This window comes from Anopheles ziemanni, chromosome 2 (assembly GCF_943734765.1).
Source record: "Anopheles ziemanni chromosome 2, idAnoZiCoDA_A2_x.2, whole genome shotgun sequence".
Lineage (NCBI taxonomy): Eukaryota > Metazoa > Arthropoda > Insecta > Diptera > Culicidae > Anopheles > Anopheles ziemanni.
The window spans coordinates 65,211,232-65,232,157 of NC_080705.1; the positions used below are offsets into that span (position 1 = coordinate 65,211,232).

Genomic DNA, 20,926 nt, shown 5'->3' on the forward strand with positions numbered 1-20,926 from the left:
AGGCGCAACAGGAAAGGATACGCGGATGATGGTGATGATGAACCTTCTCTTACCGTGACGCGGTGTGTGGGTATTTCGTGCGGAAAAAAAAGAAATTGAGCTCATTCTGGTTTGAATTACACGAGCAAACGCAACGGAAGTCGGAACGCGTTTGGATGTTTGGACGCCGAGATGGTCATTTAATTTAGGAACACATCAGAAGCTAGAGACGAGTGTTTGTGGCGATAAACCCATTAGGCAGATGCGAAACGCAGAGGAACTAAAATAAAATGTAATTCAATGGTTAGCTCGAAAAAAAAAAAAATACACTTCAACTAGACTCATGTTGAGTTTCGCAAGATTATAAAATAATATTTCTTAGACCCCCATGATAACATTGAACGAATTATGATTTAAGTTTCTTTTTCTTCAGCATAAATAACCACATCGCACTCGAAACCCGACAACTAACGGTTGATCAACTTGTTAACAACCTCGAGCTGCCAGAATTAATTATCAAACACAGTCAACAAATAATAGCCCCAACGAACTCCTTTGATCCCCGGTCCGTTCGAGAACAACCGAAACATCTTTTCATCCCAGATGTCGTCAAAAGTGACGTTCCGCTCGGCTTAATCCATTGGAACCGCGGACCGTTGCTAACCCGTTGGTTTCATCGATAAAATATAACAGATCCAATACCGGTGAGAATTGGTTAGGCATAAAAAACAAGTCTTGTCTAGTGGTGATACCAGGGTGCAAGTGTCTTTAATTTCGATAGAACGTACCGAACGTACCGTTCATTGTGGGGCTATTTTTAATTCACGCATTTACCAGAACGGTTATGTTTCCTCATCTTCTTGTGTCCTATGCACAGCTGACACCCTCGAATGGACGATTCATGTTCGGGCGTGATAAAAAAAACGTCCATTTCTAAACCATCAGCTGTATTTTTTGACTTGTCAAAATAGAGACTTTTCGATTCGATTGCTTCGAAGTAACTTTCGAACTGACCGATCGTGGCGAGGTTCAAGAATTTTCTGTTCGAAGAGGACTTGCCGAGAAACAAGCATAACTAGGCATCGCTTACTGCGACCGCCATGTGGGACGAGGGACGGGGGTAAAAGTGAGCTAAAGCTAAGTTGGTCGGTGGTCAGCAAAAAATGTGCGAGCTTATGTTGTGAGAAAAAAAAATATCTAATTTAAAATAAATGGAAAGTGTGCATGATGTGTGCTATTAATAAAAAAATATTAATATGAAACCGAGCCGCATGATGCGCGCGAAGGTATCCTCGGGAGGCCATAAGGTGAACAGGGCGCGATCACGACCACGGTGAACCACGGTGTTTGTTCGTCACCGGCGGCACAGCCAAAGGTTTCGAACCACCATATTTTTAGGACGAACGTCCTTCTTGCTAACGAGAACAATGTAAAATGTCGCTTTAATAATAGCGCACCGTCAGAGTTATAGAACGAAGAAGAAAAGAAGGAATCTGCCTAACCTGAGCGAAGAAAGTTTGTGCAAAAACGTGCTCGCTGGGAAATGGTAGAACCCTATGCACGCTTTGCTGTGTGGCGTCTGAGAAGTAGCTGAAGCGTTACGATTATATAATCACCGAAAGCTACCGGCTTCGCGAGCCAGAAAGTTTATCGGTCGGTTTATCGGGTAGCTTTTGCATACCAGGCAGGTCAAACTGGTTGAGCCAGAAACATTAAATGACCCGGAGTAAACATGCACTTGCATTCTAAACACATGTTTTTTTTTGTGATTTAAAACAAACATGTTATTATGTTTGATTACATTTCATCAAGGGAAATAAAGCTTAAAAGTATTTTTATTAAACGTTTTTAATTGAGAATGCATCCTGTTTATTTATAACTAGTGAGTAGTCTTTGCATACACGTTAGACACTTTTAATTTCTGCATAAATTTAATTTCGGTGCATAAAAAACATACAATGTAAATGATAACAATAATGTAAGAATTTCATCATATTTTATTTATAAAAAAAATGTCTCAACATCATAGCTTTTGTAACAACAAATTAACAAACTACCAACTGCGACAAAAATCATCTTATTAATTATAGACCATCGCAGTCGGCTCTAGCAGGAAGTGCACGGACCGTTTTGGCAACTTTGTGCCCGCCTTATGTAACGCCGTCATCACGCCGCGGCGATGCTCGGCCGTTGTCCTTCGCTTTCTCTGCATTGTCCGCACGGCGAAGTGGAGGGCTGCAAGGTTTCGATGCATTCCTTTTTTTCCCTTCATCGAACCGTGATGCAAAGGGCATTCGCAGAAACCTGTTTGGTTCGTCACAAATATCGCGCAAAAAATAAAAACAACACAAAGACATAGTTCAAAACTGTCGCATTGCTAAGAAGTATTTAAAAGGGGGTTTTGATGTAGCAATGCTGCTCCTTTGCATTGCTTTACGCCCTTTTAAACTGTTAAAAGCAGTTTTCACTTTTTTTCGCAAGAAAAATTACAAGCGCCTTATGTTCATCACCGGAAAATATTTACACGACAAACATGGGACGTAAACGCAAGAAACAGAAGCTGTTGTGAAAATCGACAGTTGTGGTTTTGTTGGAGATTGAAACCACAACCATTCATTTCTCTGTTGGCTGGGGAAATATTTACTAAGTGTTGAATATGCAAGTGGCCAACACAATCACTCGATTGCATTGGGTTTTGCTTTCCCTTTGCGTGAATACAAAATGTTTGTGCGCAACGAAAGTAATTTACCAATCTGAAAAAAGAGATGGATTGATTGTAGCATTAAAACAATATTTAAAAAAACCATTTAAAAATAAAGCCAAACTATCTAAACTAAAAAATCACTACCAATGAATGGATCGAAAGAGGAAACCAGAAGAAACTAAATTGACACCTGATAAAAAAAAACCCAACGAAACAAGACTCCGGACGGAGCCGGTCAGCAAACAAATGCAACCGGCGAAAGACGGAAACGTCCCAGTGGCCTAATGTGTGGATTGATGCATTACGCAATGCACTTGCACTGCAATGCACGCGGCCATAATCGGCATCATCATTCGCGGGTCGAGCGAGACAATGCAAAAAGTGACCGGCAACCTGAAGAGACGGGAGCTGAGTGAAGGTTGGGGCGAGATGATGGTGTCGTGCAAAGCGTTACGTACCTATACAGAGAGAAATTGAGCATCGCCATACCCTGCATTGACCGATGGATGCGTGATAAACGGTAGGAATCAGTTCTTTGAACATGCTTTAGGATTTATAGTAAGTGCAGAGATTTCCTTACTCTAAAGCGTGTTATCAAAATTCAAATGGATAAATCGGTTTATCTTTTTAACTTTAACACCCCGCTTGATGCATCGTATCGAAGTGTTTGTGGTGTCATATTACGATTGTTTTCTTTGCACTCGCGCCGACCCTTCCATTTCCACGACCTTTCGGTGTCTCCCTTAAGGGTTGTGCCGCTTCAACAACCGAACGATCGCGACGATGCCGGCCAGCGGGAGCCGGTTATTGCACATGTTCCATTGCCATCTCCATCTTGCTCCAGCGCCACGCTTCGGCTTCCTTGGTGGCGTTTCGGCGCGCTTGGTTTTAGTCGCGATCGAGCCGCGTGTCGCGTTTGGTCGAACATCGATTGCATCGTGTCGCATCGGGAAAACGTGGCCACGAAAAAGCTCCACTGGACTCGCACCGAAATGGATAGACTGCCCTGAGCTCGACACGGTTTACTCGGGCGTGTTTGTTTCGCGGGTCGTTGTTTAGATCAACAGGCGAGGGAAGTGGAGGCAGTGATTTTGGAAGCGTTAGTGGATACGTTTTTCTTGCTCCCTTGGCCCCGGGTGGAAATTGGCCATGTGAGTGTTCCTGTGTTGGCGTAAAGTTGGGTGTTCCGGAGTACACGACGGAAGCGCCGCTGGGTGGGCGCGCGAGCCGGACGACCACTGGCACATTTTCTTCACAGCATTGGCAACGATGAAAACACTGCGGCTGATTGTTTTGATTGTGCAGCGGGTTTTGATTACGGCGGCGGTTTTCTTCGCGGCCGTCGTGCTGATCCACTTTACCGGCATCGACCCGAGTGAGTACGAATGAAGCGGTGAAACCGGCAGCGAGTTCTTTTTTCCCGCTCCGTGGGGGTATTGTTGCAGCTGACAAGCAACCTTTCCCTTCGAGTGGGTCGGAATTGGCGTGTGAGGAAATGGTTTTGGTTTGTATTTGCATACATGATTGATTTGTGTGTTTGTTGTTCGACCAACCGTCGAAAAGGGAGCTTCAAATTAATGCAGGTCAGCCAAGGCCAAATATGGTGTCTTGATCTAGTTTCGCATATTTTTGGTCGATCTATTTACGGAAGTTAACTGTTGAGACCTCTCAACCTTTCAGTCGTTGGCGATAAATGTGATTAAACATTGTGTTGTTCGTTGGAGGGCATCTTATAATAGTTTATAAGAAAACATTACAACTCTCAATAAACTCAACAGCTGTCCCACGCGTTGTACTGAAAGATTTCACGTTGGGTCTTAACAAAACGGAACGGAATCCAAACCATTCCTGAGGTTGCATCCGTCCTTTGCTCGACTTAAAAATAATTTCCCATAAAAATTTAATTGCAACGCATTTTGTGCTTCCCCAAGAGCTCGTCGTCGTCCTTGCCGTCGTCGATTGCAAACGATTTCCCGGTGGAAGACGACCTCCCCGGTGGCCGTAAATATTATAATTCAACCAGATTTGACACCTTCACCGTGGCCGACCGTGGCTAGTGCAGCTTTTGGCGGTTTAATAAAACAAAAATGGAAACGGTATGAAGCCGTTTGGGGAGTGGATAAAGAACGGAACCCCGGGCGAAAAAAAGGGGGAATAATAAAACCACCCAAGAACCGGCACAGATTATGACAGTATCCTTTGAGAGCACTTGCTTGTTGCTCCCCCGTGAGGGGATAATAAAAACGAATGTTGTTCGGGGTGGATCAACAGAGCATTCATTTCTCTTCAGGAAAAGACAACAATAAAACATAAGAGAAAACATCCCTTCCGCTTAGAGTGTCCAAGAGAAATCCATTTATTCTAATACGGCTGGGCAACACTAGAAAGTGAAACAGGAAAATACTTTTATTTTTGCAAATGAATTATTTTATGGCGTGCAAATATAAATCGGATAGCTGTTTTCCTTTTCGGAGTGAGCTAATGAGTGGGCCCGGGAGGGGCGAAACCCGAAACCGTACCCGGCGGGGGGGTTTGATGCACAAAACTACGATGAAAAATGATCGCAAGAAGTGGAGGAAAAAAACAGGAAAAATCCCCCATGTTTCACCGTCGACCCAAAACCCCAGCGGCGAAAATCTGGTTTCGTCACGATTTATTCATCTTTTCAATGCCCTCCACCAGAACGAGCGGAGAGTTCGGAGCGGCTCGAATTATGTTTTCTTCGAATGCTTAAAAATATCATTAAATGTGGTGAAAATTCGATTCCCTCGCTCGACGGGTGGTCCGGCCCCTCGCCGACCCCTTTTGCGCCGCGCGTATTCCTGCCCAAACCGGCGGAGTCATTAAGCTTTGTCAGCTTCGAGCGAATCCTGTTTCCGATGGATGGATGTCGCACTGCTCCCTAGTGTGTGTCCCTCGGTGGTCCCCGTTGATTTCGTTGCGTCTTTCGTTTCACCATGTTTTTTTTCTGCTTTTATTTTCGCATGTGTGACAATCAACTCGAAAGCGAGACAACACAATACAACGGGCCGAATTGAGTGTGTATGTCTTTGGGTGTCTGATACGGGGCAGAGTTTACAACCCACCCAGCATCCCAGGGATTACCGACACACACCAGGTCGCAGGTATGGCCGTTCCAAGCCACACGGCTTCCACCGTTTTGTATTCGCAGCCCTTGTCCACCCGACTGTGGGACGTGTCCAAGCCGAGGAGGACATCTATTTTTGGGCGGCCCCACTTCCCACCAGGACAAGACTGACCAGAGCGGTGGTAAATGCGACGTCTGTGTGCGTGTTTCTGTGTGTGTGTGTCCGTGGAAAACCGCAGCGTGCCAACGGGCAATAAGTGTCAGGAAAATTTATCTAGCATCGGTGAGGCGGATCTCGCCGAACGGATCTCGGCGTGAGTCGGGTCCGGTCGCCCGGTTACGATTTTTACGCTAATGACGCTCCCGTTCCGACATCCCGGGCGGGAACCAGGCCCAAGTCTCGGTCCCTGGCTGTGAAGTTTTCGGGATGCTTTTTCCTTATCTTCTACTTTCATTTTTATCGCGCTCTATATCTCGAGAGCCATCGGAGCACGGGTATCGATCAAAGGGCGACCTATACCGACGGACATCCTTTCCCGTGTTTCACCCCCCCCTCTCCGCAGGGGGAATGGGATGAACCTCACCATGTGGAGGAATGGTTTGAATCGAAAACTATGCCGCTAATCGAAAAGAGCAGTTTCGTTTCCTGGCGGCACAAGATTGTGTAACCGCGCGTTACAATCAGCATCCGAAGGGCAACAACTATAATGTATGATGGCGCAAATGTGTTAAATGGCGCACTTTGCATAATTTAGATCACCGGTAAGCCGTCGGATTAGTGCTACAATGACACGGTTTTAGCGAGACCATGGGCCTCTAAGGAGAAGTCGTCTACTCTAAGTACTATGGATGGAGCACCAGGCACATTCAACACTAAGAGCATAAGAATTTTCTTTGTCGTTTTGTGTTAACAATAGTGGACATAATTGAGAGAATGTATAAGGGTGTAACAAGCACAATAACCAAGTTTCAGCAAGGGAATTTGACACAGAATAATACATTTCTTTTGCAAATTACGATTCATAGTTGTTAGAGTCTTATAATTGTGACATATGGGATTCGTTTGATACACAATTATCGCTTAAAATGCTATTTAATGTTCCATGTTTTTATTTCGAATTCTGATAATGTTTTGATTAAAACATGTCATATCTTTTTATGAAAGTTGTTGTAAGAAGGAATCTCTATACGAAGAAGTTTATTTATCGATGATTTTAGCATTTATTTCAATGAATATCTCAGAAAAGGTATGTAAGTTTTGTTTTATATTTTTAAAAGATATGTGCATAACGTGAGATACCTATTTTGGTAATCGTTACAATATAATGTTGATTTTCTCTGCTTTTTATCTAAACTGTTTGTTTGTTTTGAAAAGAAATGTTTTAAATATGGTTTACTTATTATTAAATCCAATATTTTATTTCTTTTAAATGTATGAAGTAGATCAAACAATTTGTTTTCTGACTAATATGAAGTAGCATTTTGGTAAACGTAATAATATTTGGTTTTCAATATTGCTTACACGTCTCATATGGTTTGTTAACAATACGTTAAAAAAGTACTAAGCTTTTTTGTCAAATTAGAGTTTCATGCGAGGAATAAAACAATTTTTTTTTGTAAAAACCACCGCCCAGGTGTCTTAATACCTTGTCTTAAAGGTATTCTGTGCTGCGTTGTCCTTCGGAAATAATTCATCCTTTTGAGCAACAATTAATTAGGACTCGCGACGGTACAAAGTGTAAAGTGCCTCTCGTCGGCCGGTTGTTGTTGACTGTCTCGTGCTCTCGTAAAGGTTAGATCCCTTTGCCCTTCCCGAGCGAACGGGGATCGGATTGACGCCAACGATGTCTAATTAGCTTGAAATTATGTCGCACGGACAGGAATGTACCTCAGCGACTTTGGAAAAATGGTTTGTCAGCGCCAAACAAATTGTGCTGCAGCTTCTTAGATGACGTGTGGAAAGGGAAATTAAATGTGCTAAAGTTCACCCGCAAGGTACTAATAACAACCAATAAGATACTTTATATTGTCCAATTGGTTGGCTTTTTTTATCGCTTAATATCTCCCAAAACCTTTCGTCACGACGGCCATCCACGTGGGTCGGCTTGAGTTTTTTGAAATATTACACCCCCTCTCCGAGTCGGGGATCGTATTTCCGCGTGTGGAGAACATGAAACAGAGTTGTCGGTAAAGGGGTGATATCTTATTATAAAAAATCCTTAACGTCACGCTCTAAAGGTGACGCTCCAAGGGTGACGCTCCTACTTGGATAAAGTGACGCACTAAAATCGATGCAAAACCTCATTTTTGTATGGACATTTTCGAAACGCTCATCCGATTGCATTGCATTGATCACTATAACAATCAGCTTCCTTGGAGAAAATGGAGGGATCGCTATAGCAACCACAGTTAACCTGGGGAAATTAACACGATTGAAGAAAAGTAAAACGGGTTTTTCAAAATGGTTCTAAATTTTGGGAAATCCAAAGGAATACAAAGTACAATGTCGTTCCCGGGCATTATGCGTTCGGTTGAACAGGCATATCAAGGAAACACCAGATTGATAATGTATAGTTCAACATGGTTCAAAAAAAAAAAGTGCACCAAATCCGTGTTCGATATGCACGGGCAAGTTGGCTCAGCTCGATCACTCACTTTTGTTGGGTATTTTCTAATACTGGAAATGCACGAACAATTCTAAGAAAGATTCATATTCAAAAAAGTAGAAAACACTTTAAAACAAGCACGTATTGCACGGTTTTCTACACAAAACACTATCACCGAAACAATCACAACAGGATTCAGAAAATCACAGGAGAACATCATATTTCTCGCATGATTTCAAAGTTGACCGCATTTTTCTTGAAAAGGCTATGCCTACATTTTGTCAAACAAAATTAGAAACGGTATTTAAAATATGCGATGGCCTGCAGATTATAAAACTTACTCATACCGCATTTATAACATGGCCAAAATCAGTAGGAATCGAAAACATATCCTTCATTGAAAGAAGAGGGTCTCATACTTCATTGAAATAGGTTAAATCGGACTGCTACGTATGGCATAGTGATAGTTTCTGATTTTTGGCCGGGTTACAACACGAGCCATAGGCCAAGCTTCTAATGGCATAGCCCATGGAGCAAAGCTTCCTATTGAGACAATGCTCTTCCAAACGGCATTGAGTAGATGCAGCGTTTGAATTATTGAATCTACCGTGTTCACTATATTAGATCTTCTAAATTATGCGAAATTTAAATTCTTCGTTTGCAATTAACCTGTATTTCCCGGGTACCCCTTTTAGTAAGTAGATAAGACCGGGAATATTTGTCGACAAATTAGTCATTTCATGGTGCTTGGCAAATAACCGGTATTGGTCCTGTTATTTTTCTAAGACTGAATTTGGCGTTATGATAGTCAGGAAATTATTGTGTCCGGGCAATGTAAAACAGATAAAGTCTTCACTGATCAACAACAACAACTGTTTGGCCGGATAAATGCTTGATTACCATTTAGCCATAAGCATATCATTAGGCAGCCAGTGAGCCGGGATTTGGATTAGCCTCTCACAATTTGATACAGGTTCACACTTCTAACTGGGCTTTGATTTACTGAATTTTCTACAATTCTACTAGATTCTAATGCAAATTCTTCATCAACATGGGCCCGTGTAACCGGGCCTTTATACCTAGTTTTTAAAAGCAGTCAAAAGCGACACGGTCACGATTTCTGGGTGCGAAGATAAACCGATCGTGCGACGATCTCAGCAGGCCAGTTCGTTTGCCTGTTGCTTTCTTGTGATTGTGTTACATCGATCTGTAGGAAATATTAATTTCAAGATGTACCGTTCCATTCTTTTCCTTCGTGATTTGTTTTTTTCCTCTTCACAGAAGAACGTCCCATTTCGTGTGATCGAGTCTGCAACCGGGCGGAATGGCCACGGATCTGTCGCTTCGAGCTTGTGGTGGAGAAACGCACATTTCATCGTGACAGGTAGGTTAAGTAAGGCTGGCAAAGATTATTAGTCAACCAGCTTTGATGATAAATCATCCTTTTTCTCTTGCTGCTGTTTTTACATTTTTGTTGACGAGCTGATGGTTCTAGGAAAAATCGTCAAAAAATGCCACAACCAAAATCTTTTAACACAATTGGGTTGAAATTTTAATTTAGCCAAAACCGTAAGCTTACCAAACGTGTAGAAAAACAAGTTTCAACATGCGGAACAAGCCATCCAACGTTTTTATGCACTAGTCAACGCGAATGGTCCCGGTTTATGTCTCGTGCGTCATGTAGGCTAATGCTCGAGCGTCCCATAAATAAAATGATCATCAAACGGAACCATCAATCAGCCGGCTCGAAATTTTTGTTCCGCATTTCGCGCAAAAATTTCGCCATGAGCCGCCATAGTGAATGTAAAATCAATAACATGGTAGCCGGTTTTATTGCGGTGCTTGCTTTTACTGTCCACTTTTAACTGCTTTCCCCGGAACTGGCGAACGTGTTTTGCTACTAGCGCAACAAGTGGTGTTGTTCGTTCCTATTTGTCGGCCTTGAATGTTCTAGAGGATATTTCGTCAAACTTTGCATCAATTCTTCCCGTTTTATTACTCCATAATTGGTTGGTAGGAGTTTGCGTTGAACAAGACGTTGGGCGAACCTGTCGCTCAGTTTCCAAGATCAAATCCTTGGAACAATCAATATGTTTGAAGCGATGTATAAATCGTTTCGCCCAAATTGTATATAGCAATTAGGTTTAAAATATTTTAACACATGTCACAGCGCTGATTTATTAACGACACCCTACGTTTGATGTATTGACAAATTTCTCATTCTTTTGCCATCACGAACGACTTCTGTTTCGCATCATCATTTTATCCGAGACGAACATAAATTGTTTGAGGTATCGTCCCGGCTTTAGAGTCGCTCATAATTTAGTCCACGCCTGGGAAAGTGTTCATCGAAATGTCCCTTTTAACGCCTTCGCGAGGGAAACGCCCTAGAGAAGACATTTTAATTCGTCAAAACCTATTCACGCACGCAGTGGTTGGCAGATGTAGGCCAAAACCGCAGGAGATGTTTAACATCGTTTATAAGCACGTTGATTTAGTGAAGTAAGTGTTCGTCCCTCTTCACAGAGCCCGATACCAGGAAGACGCTCGGGAGAGCAACATCACGTTAACCGCTAAGAGGAAGGATCGTCTGGTGCTTGAGCTCGAGTCGGACCCGGCCTCCATTTACTACACTGTAAATGGGCGTTACGTCGGACCGACGCTGAAGGTGTGCGAGAATGATTACCTCGTGGTGGACGTAGAAAATCGGATCCCCGGAGAGAGCATTTCGCTCCACTGGACCGGTCAGAGCCAGCGTAAGACCCCTTTCATGGATGGGGTACCGATGTGAGTAGCGGAGTTATCGATGACACTTAACAAACAGATGAATAAGGGATATATCCAATTATTGCGACATTTTTGTACATCGTTAAACATTAAGCTAAATACAGTTTTTTATGTCTGGAATAATTAGGAAAATTGTTCTATAAAATTTATACAACTAAAAACTAATACTACTGTAGTTTTGGTATCAGTTTCAATAAGAATTTCTAAAATCTTATCAAATCTTGACTTTTATACGAAATGGCCCGTAATGGGACATTTAAAATAATTTCTGAAACTTTGTTGAATCCTAACATTCATAGATCACTCTCCTTTTCAGGATAACTCAATGTCCCATTGCCAGCTACACCCGGTTCCAATACAAATTCCAGGCGGACAAGGCTGGCACTCAGCTGTACCACGGTTTTGCCGGTTCGGAGCGGACCCAGGGCCTCCTCGGTGCGCTTGTTGTCCGGGCTTTTCCCGACGCAGATCTAAACTCAAGCACACCGGACCCTTTTTTGTCCGACAATGTGTGGCTCGTCACGGAGCTTCACGGCCGGCTGGCGGTGAACGGGCGGGGCGACTGGCAGCAAACGCTTCCCTCAAGTGGAAACTCAATTAGGGAGCATCGAGTTCGCGTGCTGTACGCCGGAAGCTGCCCGCTCTGGCTGGAGCTACCCGGTCACGAGCTAAGACTGCTAGCTCTCGATGGGAACCGGCTCGACATGCACGAACCGGGCCCTGCTGTAGATCGGGTGCTACTGCACGATGGTCTCCGTGTCGACCTGGCGCTTGCCCTGTTGAGCGGCGAAACCATTGTGTCAGATTATGAAATTCGCCTAACGCCGCTGCCTGAGAACGATGCAGGCCAATGTGACGGACCAGCCATATTTTCTCTTCACTACGAATCTCGCAAGGACCGTGGATCCGCGAAGTTGTTGGAAAGCGAAGGTATTGAATATAATTCTATTTCTCCGGCGTCGTCTAGGGCTGAAGATTGGGACGGACGAAATTCGGCCCGACTGTTAGATCTCGTTGGTAGTCTTTGCCTGTCCAAAGCGGGTATTGTGTGCTTACAGGACATTCCGGGTGCTCGGGATAGCTTTCCAAAGGAGCTCCACTCGTACGACACCAGACTTGAGTTTACAGTCAACACGCAAACCGTGGCCGATGATGGACCCTTCGGAGGTAGGTACAAGGCTGGCGAGCTGCGGCACCGATGAGATAATAATAATTATCTGAAGCCGGCTCGGACGAGAACGAAACGGTTATTAAGTATCGTCTTTTTGTTCGCCGCAGAAGCCTACCATGAGACGGTGCACTCCGTGAACGGGTTCACCTTCGCCTTTCCGTCGGCGCTGATGCTGATGCGCGAGATGGCCAGCGCCGGGGGACCGCGGGCGCACACATGCGGCCATCGGCGCCTGCCAAGAAGCTGTCACCCGATGATGGCACGGTGCGAGTGTGTCCACGTCGAGCACCTCGAAGCAGGTCACCGGGTGGAAATGGTCCTAATTAATGCCGGTAAGTCTGCCTCCGACCCAGCTTCACCGAATGCAACATTCACACGTTCCCAGTCTCGTTCGCTCACTCGCCCATTCCCTTCCGCTCTAACTGTGGCAGATCCTTCGCACGATTACGTCTATCACCTGCACGGGCACACGATGTTCGTCGTCGGAGTGTCCACGGGGCACCGGAGTGAGCCAGGGAAGCTAGCGCGCAACCTGCGGCGTCCACCGCAGCGAGACACAATCGTCGTCCGGCGGGACTCGATCGTCGTCGTGCGATTCGTTGCCAAAAGTGCTGGATTGTGGATGCTGCGGGATATCGGCTCGCCGCAGTGGTCCCGCGGCCTGGACGTCGTGCTGAACGTCCGCGCGCACCCGACAGATTTCGACATTCCGTACGACTTTCCCGCCTGCCGACATTTCATCGGGCCGAGGTATTTTTTAATTTGATTCGTCAAGTTCGATTCGACAGCACCGGTTGGGATTCGGCTACGCAGATAGAAAATTCGTTAGCAAATGTGATAGAAATTTGAGTATTCCATAGAAATGGTAGTATAGCGTTGTGAAGGCCAAGCAAAACAATATAAAAGCATCAGGGAAGTGTGATTGAAAGGAAAATATTTAATATAAGTTATCCATAAGGGCAACTTAAAATAAAAATTACTGCACCAAACTAAACACTTGTAAAAGATTCACTAAGTCAAAGCTACACCTTTCACTAAATCTACGTTTAAATATCACTGGGTCACCTATGCAATATTCAAAGCTACAAAAATCAATTATGTTGAATTTTTTGTAACAAAAACTCTTATTATAACACCATCGATTTCTGTAACACTAATGTAGCTATTCTGTTTTAAAATTGATCATATGGCGCTGATCGTTAACTTGTTCTTTGAAAATCTTGCATTCAACACACCGCATGTTGCATACAAGATTCTTAAAGTTGCTGTGAAATGAAGTTTTTACTGCCGGAGCTCTTTTCGTGGATTAATACTTACCTGCGTCATGGAAATTTAAATTCTGGCAAAAAGTATACTATGGAATCATGTTTCATTGTCAAATTAAAAATCACAAACAAAAATGGGTCCCAGTGTATCCGAGCTTGAGCAAAACGGTCAAATATTAACCTTTTACAAACAGAGCGGTGACCCAGACAGTCCGGAAAGTCAAACCTCATTAATTATTAAACTCGCTATGGCATTTTTAAAACAAAAAAGTGCGGCTGTTTGTTCGGTTGTTTGTTGTTCATTTATTAGCTCTTGGGAATTAGACCAATAATGCATGTAAACAGTGAGAGTCATTATTCGTGAAGTAACGTAACAGCAGGTATATAATAATATCGTTAATTGGCACATGTTTGTTCGAGTCCGTGTGTGCATCATTCACACCCTTATCATCCACCATATACCGGTTGGACACACGTTTTGTTATTGCGGATTGCTTGTTAAAACATAGACAAAGTATTGCGTTATTCCTATCCTAGCCTATAGCTGCCTGCTGGGCTGACGACCTGGCCGATTAGCTGCATCTTCAAGCGGCATCTCTACATGATCGAACAGGGCATCGCACAGCAGAGGGGAAGGCAGACGGGCACGACGGCGGCACCAGATTTGCTCGAGCTCTTCGATTTGCTTTCCGCCTCGTATTTGTACATTCCGCTGGCCTTTGCATATTCGCCCTAGAAGGAAAAAGCAGACAAGAAGCGTCGATGAAAAATGGTCCCAGAATGTACAACCGTGGTGTTCCAACACCGACCTGTGCCCTCCAACCGCTGGCTTCCATTTCCTTCTTGGCGAACATCTCGTGACCGGGCGGATAGTAGACGGGCGGCCCGGCAATATTTTTCGAGGCCAGCTGGTTCGGTGCAGACTTGTCGTCCATCGTCTCGTCGACCGGTTTCGGTCCGGTACCGTTCGCTGGAGGACCCGCACGCTTCGGGCCGGCACTGTCGGTTTGTGATGTGTTAACTACCCGCGACTGATAGGTGACTTGGCCGTCCTGGAAGTGGAATGAATTGTAAAAAGTGAGTTAAGCAGTTAACAGTTGTCTTTAATAGGAAGACATTGAGAATCTAGAATACATGATTTAATCAATGTCTTGACTCTCGGCGTTCAATAAAGTTTTGTACAATCATTGCCTATTCATCAACGTTAGTGTCAATATCTATGAGAATCAGTTCCCAGACGTTCGAGTTCAGAATTAACCCACAATTTCAAAGGTTTAATATACTTCACCCTTGGGTAAACCTTGATTAGTTGTAGTCTAGCCCAAACTCGTCGCTATGGACCAATAAATAAAGGCCAGACTGTATTCGGGCTAGCTACATAATGTTTTTTGAAAGGTACAGCAGACATGGAAAGGTCTGCATTAGATTTAATAAAGATCCCTCGGGCACTTAAGATAATAAATCAAGATAAAACCAATTTGGAAATAGTTCGGAACATGCAAAGGGTTGGGATAACAAAGGATGACAATTAGCTTTCTCCAAAATATTTTAGAAAAACTTTCCAAAATCAAGATTGATTCAAAGTAAACAACCTTAAACGTCAAAGTATTTGTTTAGTAAAAGTATGGTAGAATCTGGCCAAAAGTTGCTTCCCCATCGCGTGTACAGCAACGAATCGTACCTCTCCGAATGTGGCCATCAGGTCATCCAGCCGCTTGGGCGGATTTCCATCGAGGTCCGTCCGATCGATGCCGTCGGTTGGGAACGGCTGCAGCAGCGGTTCTCGCTCGGCCGGCGGAGGATACAGGTTCCGGGTGGCGTTGGTCGTCGTCGAGCTATACTTATACGTGACCGTGGTGGGCGGCGGAACACCTCCTGGCCCATGCGGGTGCGGATATAGCTGATCGGCCGGAACGGGAACCGGAACCGGAACTGGCGATCCGTACCGGTTGTTCGTGTTGGTGTTAGTGCGCTCCTCGCGGTAGATATAGGTGGTGTTGTTGCCGGGCGGATAGCCCGGTTCCTCGACCGTGTATTTGACCGGAGCTCCACCGCCTGGTACCGTCGGGGGCGGCGCTTCGATGGCGCGGAAGTTGTTCGGATACGGGCCCGGTTCGGCCGGTTGGTCCGGATAGTAGTTGGTGGTTGAGTGCTTCGTGTCCTTCTTGTAGTAGATGGTTTTGGCCGTGTTGGGCGGCAACGGGTGGTTCAGTATCGTCGGTACCGGGTACTCCTGCACGTTGTTCGAGGTGTTGAACGTTTCGTTCTTCACCAGCACCGTCTTCGTGCCGGGATTGACGTGCGCCGCCGGGTGCTCCGGATAGCCGACCGGAGCTGGAAGCGTGCTGGTAGTCTGATTGACTGCCTGGTTCGTGTACGCGATGGTCTGGTTCAGCGAGCCCGTGCCGTCCGGGGGCAACTCGTACGTGTACGTGCGCACCGTCGTGGTGACTTTCGTGTTCGGCCGCGGCAAGATGTCGTCGGACAGTGGGATGTTTTGCAGCACGTTTGCCGCACTGTCGACGTGCACGGACTCGTTGTAGCGTACGTTGCGGGCCGGCAGCAGATCCGAGTTCGGGGACACGGTGCGTGTCTCCGTGTAGTACTCCTCCGAGCGGGCCGGTGTCATGGAGCGCTGTGGAGTGGCCGACCGGTTGATGCCGCCGTAGATGCCGGCCGAACTGTCCGAGCTGTACGAGACGTTCTTCACCGTCGTCGACTGGTTCTCGTAGGACGGGCTGCGATGGCGCGAGCGTGATTGACGCACCTCGTAGCTGTTCGGTGAGTCGAATACGAGCTCACGGTTCACCGGCTTGCCGCCGCCGCCGCCGCCACCCGCCGTCGTGTACGTGGTCGTGGTTTTGATAACCTTAGTGCCGGGCTCACTGTAACCGAAATCAAAGGCAAGCACCAATTAAGCTCGGTCCGCTTTTCGAGCACCGTGTCACGTAGCTACTTGGGCGTGTACTTACAGCAATCCAGAATCGATTCCATCTCGGCTTAGAGTCCTGTTATCTGAAACGATCGAAATAGAATTGATCGTTAAAAGTATTTGATTAGCGCAACTGGTATCAATTTCCCATCCAAACGATGGCTGATTACCTATATGGAGTCTGACTAATCAATCAAATGTTCTTCAACGGATATAGTTTTAGTTTTTGATTCTAGGATAAATAACATATCTCGCTCTTTGCTTGAATTTAGCAAATCCCATCTAAAAATTCGAAAAATAGTTTGTGCCATAATCCATTGTTTTGGAATGTCAATCATACTCGAATGTCCAGGGATTTTTATATTTTTCTTCAGTATTGTAAGTCTTTGGAAGTCTTTAAGATTTCAAAAATCGAATTTAAATTCTTATTTTAGAATTTATTTGAAATCTTCTAAATCTTCGTTCAACCGACTCGTGGATGAATTTTAAAATCGCAGCACAAGAGACCCGAGTTCTAAATAAATGCCCATCCCTGTACAGCACACGTACGCTACCAGGCGTCTCCACTAGCCATATCCCGCACACAAACTGTTTTGATAGTAAATGACAGATGTCAGCTGATTCTGATGAAACGCAAGAAAGAAATACAAAATGTTTATACTGCTGTGTCTCGTCAACGGTATGTGTGTGAGTGGGGAGGGCAGCAGGGTAACGAAATCAAACCGTATCGCAAACCAGCTGTCTGTGGAGTGTGGAGGACGAGCCGACCAGGCCGGGGTTAGGTCGTTAATGTGCTGACCCAGTTGGTGGCGGAAAATCGGACCGGCACGCCGGTTTGGTAAAGTTAGTTTCGGTTGGACTAGTTTGTAGCTAATTTTAGCTTCGATTTTTCGATAGGTTGACATTGCGCTACTTTCGGCGGACGTAACATCTCGCAGCCACGCCGGAGACGGGTTGTCAGTTCCAAACTTTTCATTCGAAACAGTGTTGAAGGTATCTCGTTGACTGAATTCGAACGAATAGTGCATAACTGTGGCCTGTTTTCGGAGAAACCCCCGTCGCTTCACAGTCATTATGATTAATCATCGGCTTCAAGCTTCGTCCGTAAGCCGAACCCCAGAGGTCTATTCTTAGCCCTAGCCAACACGATTCTTGGCTCGATTCGTGCTCGAAACACGGTCCGTCCTGCGCATTCGACTGAGACGCTCGATTTTTGTAGCTTTCTCGGGACCACAACGAAGAAAATGGTGTTGGCGTGTTTGGGACGGATACTTACTTCGATCGAGCGATGAGTCGCGCTCACGTTCAAGATCATTCAGAAGCGTGTCGAGCTGATTTATGTTGCGCTGGTACACCTCGCTGACGGACTGATCCGCCCGTCCAGCGCCGGCCCCCGGGAGTACATTGCCACCGCCGCCGCTCGATTTGTACTCGTACTTGGCCGTCTTGTATACTTTTCGCTCGTTCTGCGGTGAGTCACAGCCGAGTCCGTTGCGAGACGCACCAAACCAACAAGAGAAAGAAAGCAATTTAAGAAAATAGTCTTCTGAACAGTTGTTCCCGCTCGGTACTGCGGTGACTTACCGTTGCGACGGACGGACTGAGGGAGCGCTCGCGGGCAACTGTTGTGACGTTGGCCGGCTGTAGATACTGCACCTCGCGGCTCGTCGAGTAGTTGGCGATGGGCTGGCCGAGCGAGCTTCCGGGGCGCGAAACGCTCGCCTGAAGGTCCTCCAGGAGGTTGTCTGGTGAAAACGAACGATGAGCGTTGAGAAGATGAGAATTGTAAATATTTAAGCACAACATTAACAGCTCAGTGACAATTTACGTCTCTCGCCAGAGTCCTTGAGTATGGGAACTTGGGAAGTTCATTTAAGTCGTTAATAATTGAACAGAACTGTATCATATTCTTGGCTTCTTGCTCTGATTCATTATGGTAAATTGTGCTAAGTAGAGGAAAAAGAGTTTTATGCAATGACGATTATTAACACTTTGACAGCCGCACAATTCACAGTGTCGCAACGCTTTACTACCGGCGCGTTTGCACTAGTTCCTCTGTATCTGGCCGCCCTTTTTGATCATTCTTTTTCAATCTTTATTAGAATTTACGTACGAACAGCAACGCGCCCTGTAAAATTTGTTTACTTTCAATTTGATATTTGTTTACATCCAGTAGACTGTGTTGCGTGTCAGGAGACAGCGTTGACAGCACACCAAAATGATGTGAGCGGATGCAAATTGAAACGGAGCCATTACATCGATAGATGTACCCGGCCGTCAGAGTGTTAATGAACGTTGAGAGCTGATTGCAAATGTCTTGCCATTTAGTCTAGCAAAATTCAATTTCACCTGGCATAAATCTAAGTTAAAAGAAACTAAGTATTTTAAAATTGTCATTACTTTCATTCCTTTCCCAAGGTATTCCGAAGATATTATGTTCTGTTTCTTATTATGATAAGAAATTTATCATTGTTTTACTGTTTTGCTTTAAAATCCTTTTCCTCATTACATTTTTCTGACTATCATTCAAGCGGACGGTCAGAAAACAGAAAGGAATTATTTTCTAATACTTCGCCTGAGAAGAGCAATTGTAAAATGGGGATCTCATTTCTGTGGGGCAATGTGTACGGTTCCGTGAGCAACAATCACTTAGAAAGTGGTAAACAAACTAAAAGCACTCTATCACAGATGTGATAGAGTGGGAGGTAGCAGGTGGCAGGGAAAATAATAGTACATGGACAGCATTGCGATGCATTCCATATTCCATTGCATATCTTTGTTTGTAAACGTTGCTGTTAACGTTCCGCTGGAGATGCTCTTACGATTCGTCGAGGATTGTTGAATCAGGAGGATGTTCATTCATGAAAAAACAACACAGAGATTGTACGTTCATGCGTTTCATATGCCTTCACTGCCCACAGCCATTGCGAGTAATTACGATGTGAAATATTCCGCTTGGAAATGGTGTTTTCAATGCGATGATTACAGTGGTATTCTATTTTACTTTTTGTTTTGTAATCTATCATTTATAAAGCTGTGGATGTGGTGCACTCTGGCAGATTTTGATTATAGTTCAACGGAAATGGATACGATGTTTGTTTTTACAAATCCTCATTTAAATTTATTGGCAGTTTAATACTTATATCAGATTTATATTTTCTGAGAATTGACCAAACTAGATTACATTTCTACAAACAATGAAAATTTCATTTATTTTCTCGTTAAAAAACCAATTTTTACACAACTACTTTACATAAAAAAGGCTGCAAGTTTCCGCTTCTTTGCAAAAAATTGTTTTTATCATCACGTGGCAATACGAATCCAATCGCCAACAACAGTATCGATGGCAATTTTCCAGATACTTACCCAAATTGTGATCGAACTGATGGCCGTGGGTGGTGGGCGAAAGCACTCGCACCACGTTCGACGATGAATACTCCTCCCGCCGTTGCTCCCTGGTCGTCATGGCTGATTCGGTGCGCTTCAAGTGGAAGAACGGAAAACCACATTATCGGGCGGTCGAAAACAACATTCATATCCAGCATTAATGTTAAGTTGATTAAATTGAATTTATACATTTATATTGAACGCAATTAATTATTCCGTTTGATTGTTGACTTTTTTATATCAGCTCAATTGCTTTTCGTACTCCGATTTTGCGTTCCCCTGGCGATTGCTTATCCACGAGTAATATATGCATCCACTCCCGGGAGTTGGAAAGGTCAGTTGCTGAATGTTTCATCAATTTACGGCGAGTGTTCCGTGAACTTTTTGGCTGAAACGAATCACGTCGCGCAGTGGCGCTCGTAATCGCAAAGTGAATTTAGTAAACACATAAATCGCAATAAAACTGCAATCAAGAATGACGCACTTCGGTTCCAGCGTTGCGATTCCTCGGTCCTCCGGAGACACGAACCGAATGTCGGGCATAGCATCTGCTAATGAGATCATCGAGCCAAAAAGCGCATCGAACAGGGACACTGGAGCGGGCGAGTTGAAACCGTGGGCCCCGACTCGGTCAACATTCTCGTGGCCTCGGTTCATCGCTCGTACAAGGCAGCGTTTGGAAGAAACCTGTTGCCGCACAAATTGACCCCTTGGTGGTGTGAGTGTTTCCTTCCCCGCTAACGGTGCACTCCTTTTACAGAAAGAACTCGAGAAGCATCAAGGAAACCCGGAACAGGAACAGAGATGCCCCCCCCCCCCCATTTAATGCTGCATGCTGTGGCACTGAGCATATCGACGTTGACTGGAAAGCTAGTCCCAAGCGATGAACGGAGGCACTCGGTAAGAATTGTGTGAAGGGGTTTGCAATAATGAGAGTGAAGAAAATGAAACCAAACATCAGCGCGACTCGAACAAACCGCGAGGGTCGGTTATTGCCTTCGCCAGAT

At 44.9% G+C, this 20,926-nt stretch overlaps 2 protein-coding genes across 2 annotated transcripts; one reads left to right on the forward strand and one right to left on the reverse strand.

The window, feature by feature from the left end:
- The first annotated feature begins 3,952 nt into the window (after positions 1-3,952).
- On the forward strand, positions 3,953-13,101 carry LOC131281110 (uncharacterized). The gene is made up of 6 exons (XM_058310362.1): positions 3,953-4,058; positions 9,659-9,761; positions 10,934-11,164; positions 11,481-12,331; positions 12,443-12,667; positions 12,767-13,101. Exons 1-6 carry the CDS (start codon positions 3,953-3,955, stop codon positions 13,099-13,101), a joined length of 1,851 nt encoding a protein of 616 aa, XP_058166345.1.
- Positions 13,102-14,197: 1,096 nt separating this feature from the next.
- Positions 14,198-19,998, reverse strand: LOC131281693 (uncharacterized). Its single transcript, XM_058311041.1, has 7 exons — positions 19,899-19,998; positions 18,117-18,277; positions 17,809-17,998; positions 16,573-16,615; positions 15,282-16,485; positions 14,410-14,652; positions 14,198-14,332 (listed from the first exon to the last, which is right to left on the reverse strand). The coding sequence occupies exons 1-7, from the start codon at positions 19,996-19,998 to the stop codon at positions 14,198-14,200; spliced, it is 2,076 nt and encodes a 691-aa protein (XP_058167024.1).
- Positions 19,999-20,926: the final 928 nt, after the last annotated feature.

What these genes read in the sequence shown, in the direction of transcription:
- LOC131281110 (XM_058310362.1), top strand. Translation starts at nt 3,953, where the DNA reads ATGAAAACACTGCGGCTGATTGTTTTGATTGTGCAGCGGGTTTTGATT. An exon ending in CGATGATGGACCCTTCGGAG is followed by an intron (nt 12,332 to 12,442) that starts GTAGGTACAAGG and finishes TGTTCGCCGCAG; the next exon opens with AAGCCTACCATGAGACGGTG. An exon ending in AATGGTCCTAATTAATGCCG is followed by an intron (nt 12,668 to 12,766) that starts GTAAGTCTGCCT and finishes TAACTGTGGCAG; the next exon opens with ATCCTTCGCACGATTACGTC.
- LOC131281693 (XM_058311041.1), bottom strand. Translation starts at nt 19,998, where the DNA reads ATGACGACCAGGGAGCAACGGCGGGAGGAGTATTCATCGTCGAACGTG. An exon ending in TCAGTTCGATCACAATTTGG is followed by an intron (nt 18,278 to 19,898) that starts GTAAGTATCTGG and finishes CGTTTTCACCAG; the next exon opens with ACAACCTCCTGGAGGACCTT. An exon ending in TGATGGCCACATTCGGAGAG is followed by an intron (nt 14,653 to 15,281) that starts GTACGATTCGTT and finishes TTCCACTTCCAG; the next exon opens with GACGGCCAAGTCACCTATCA.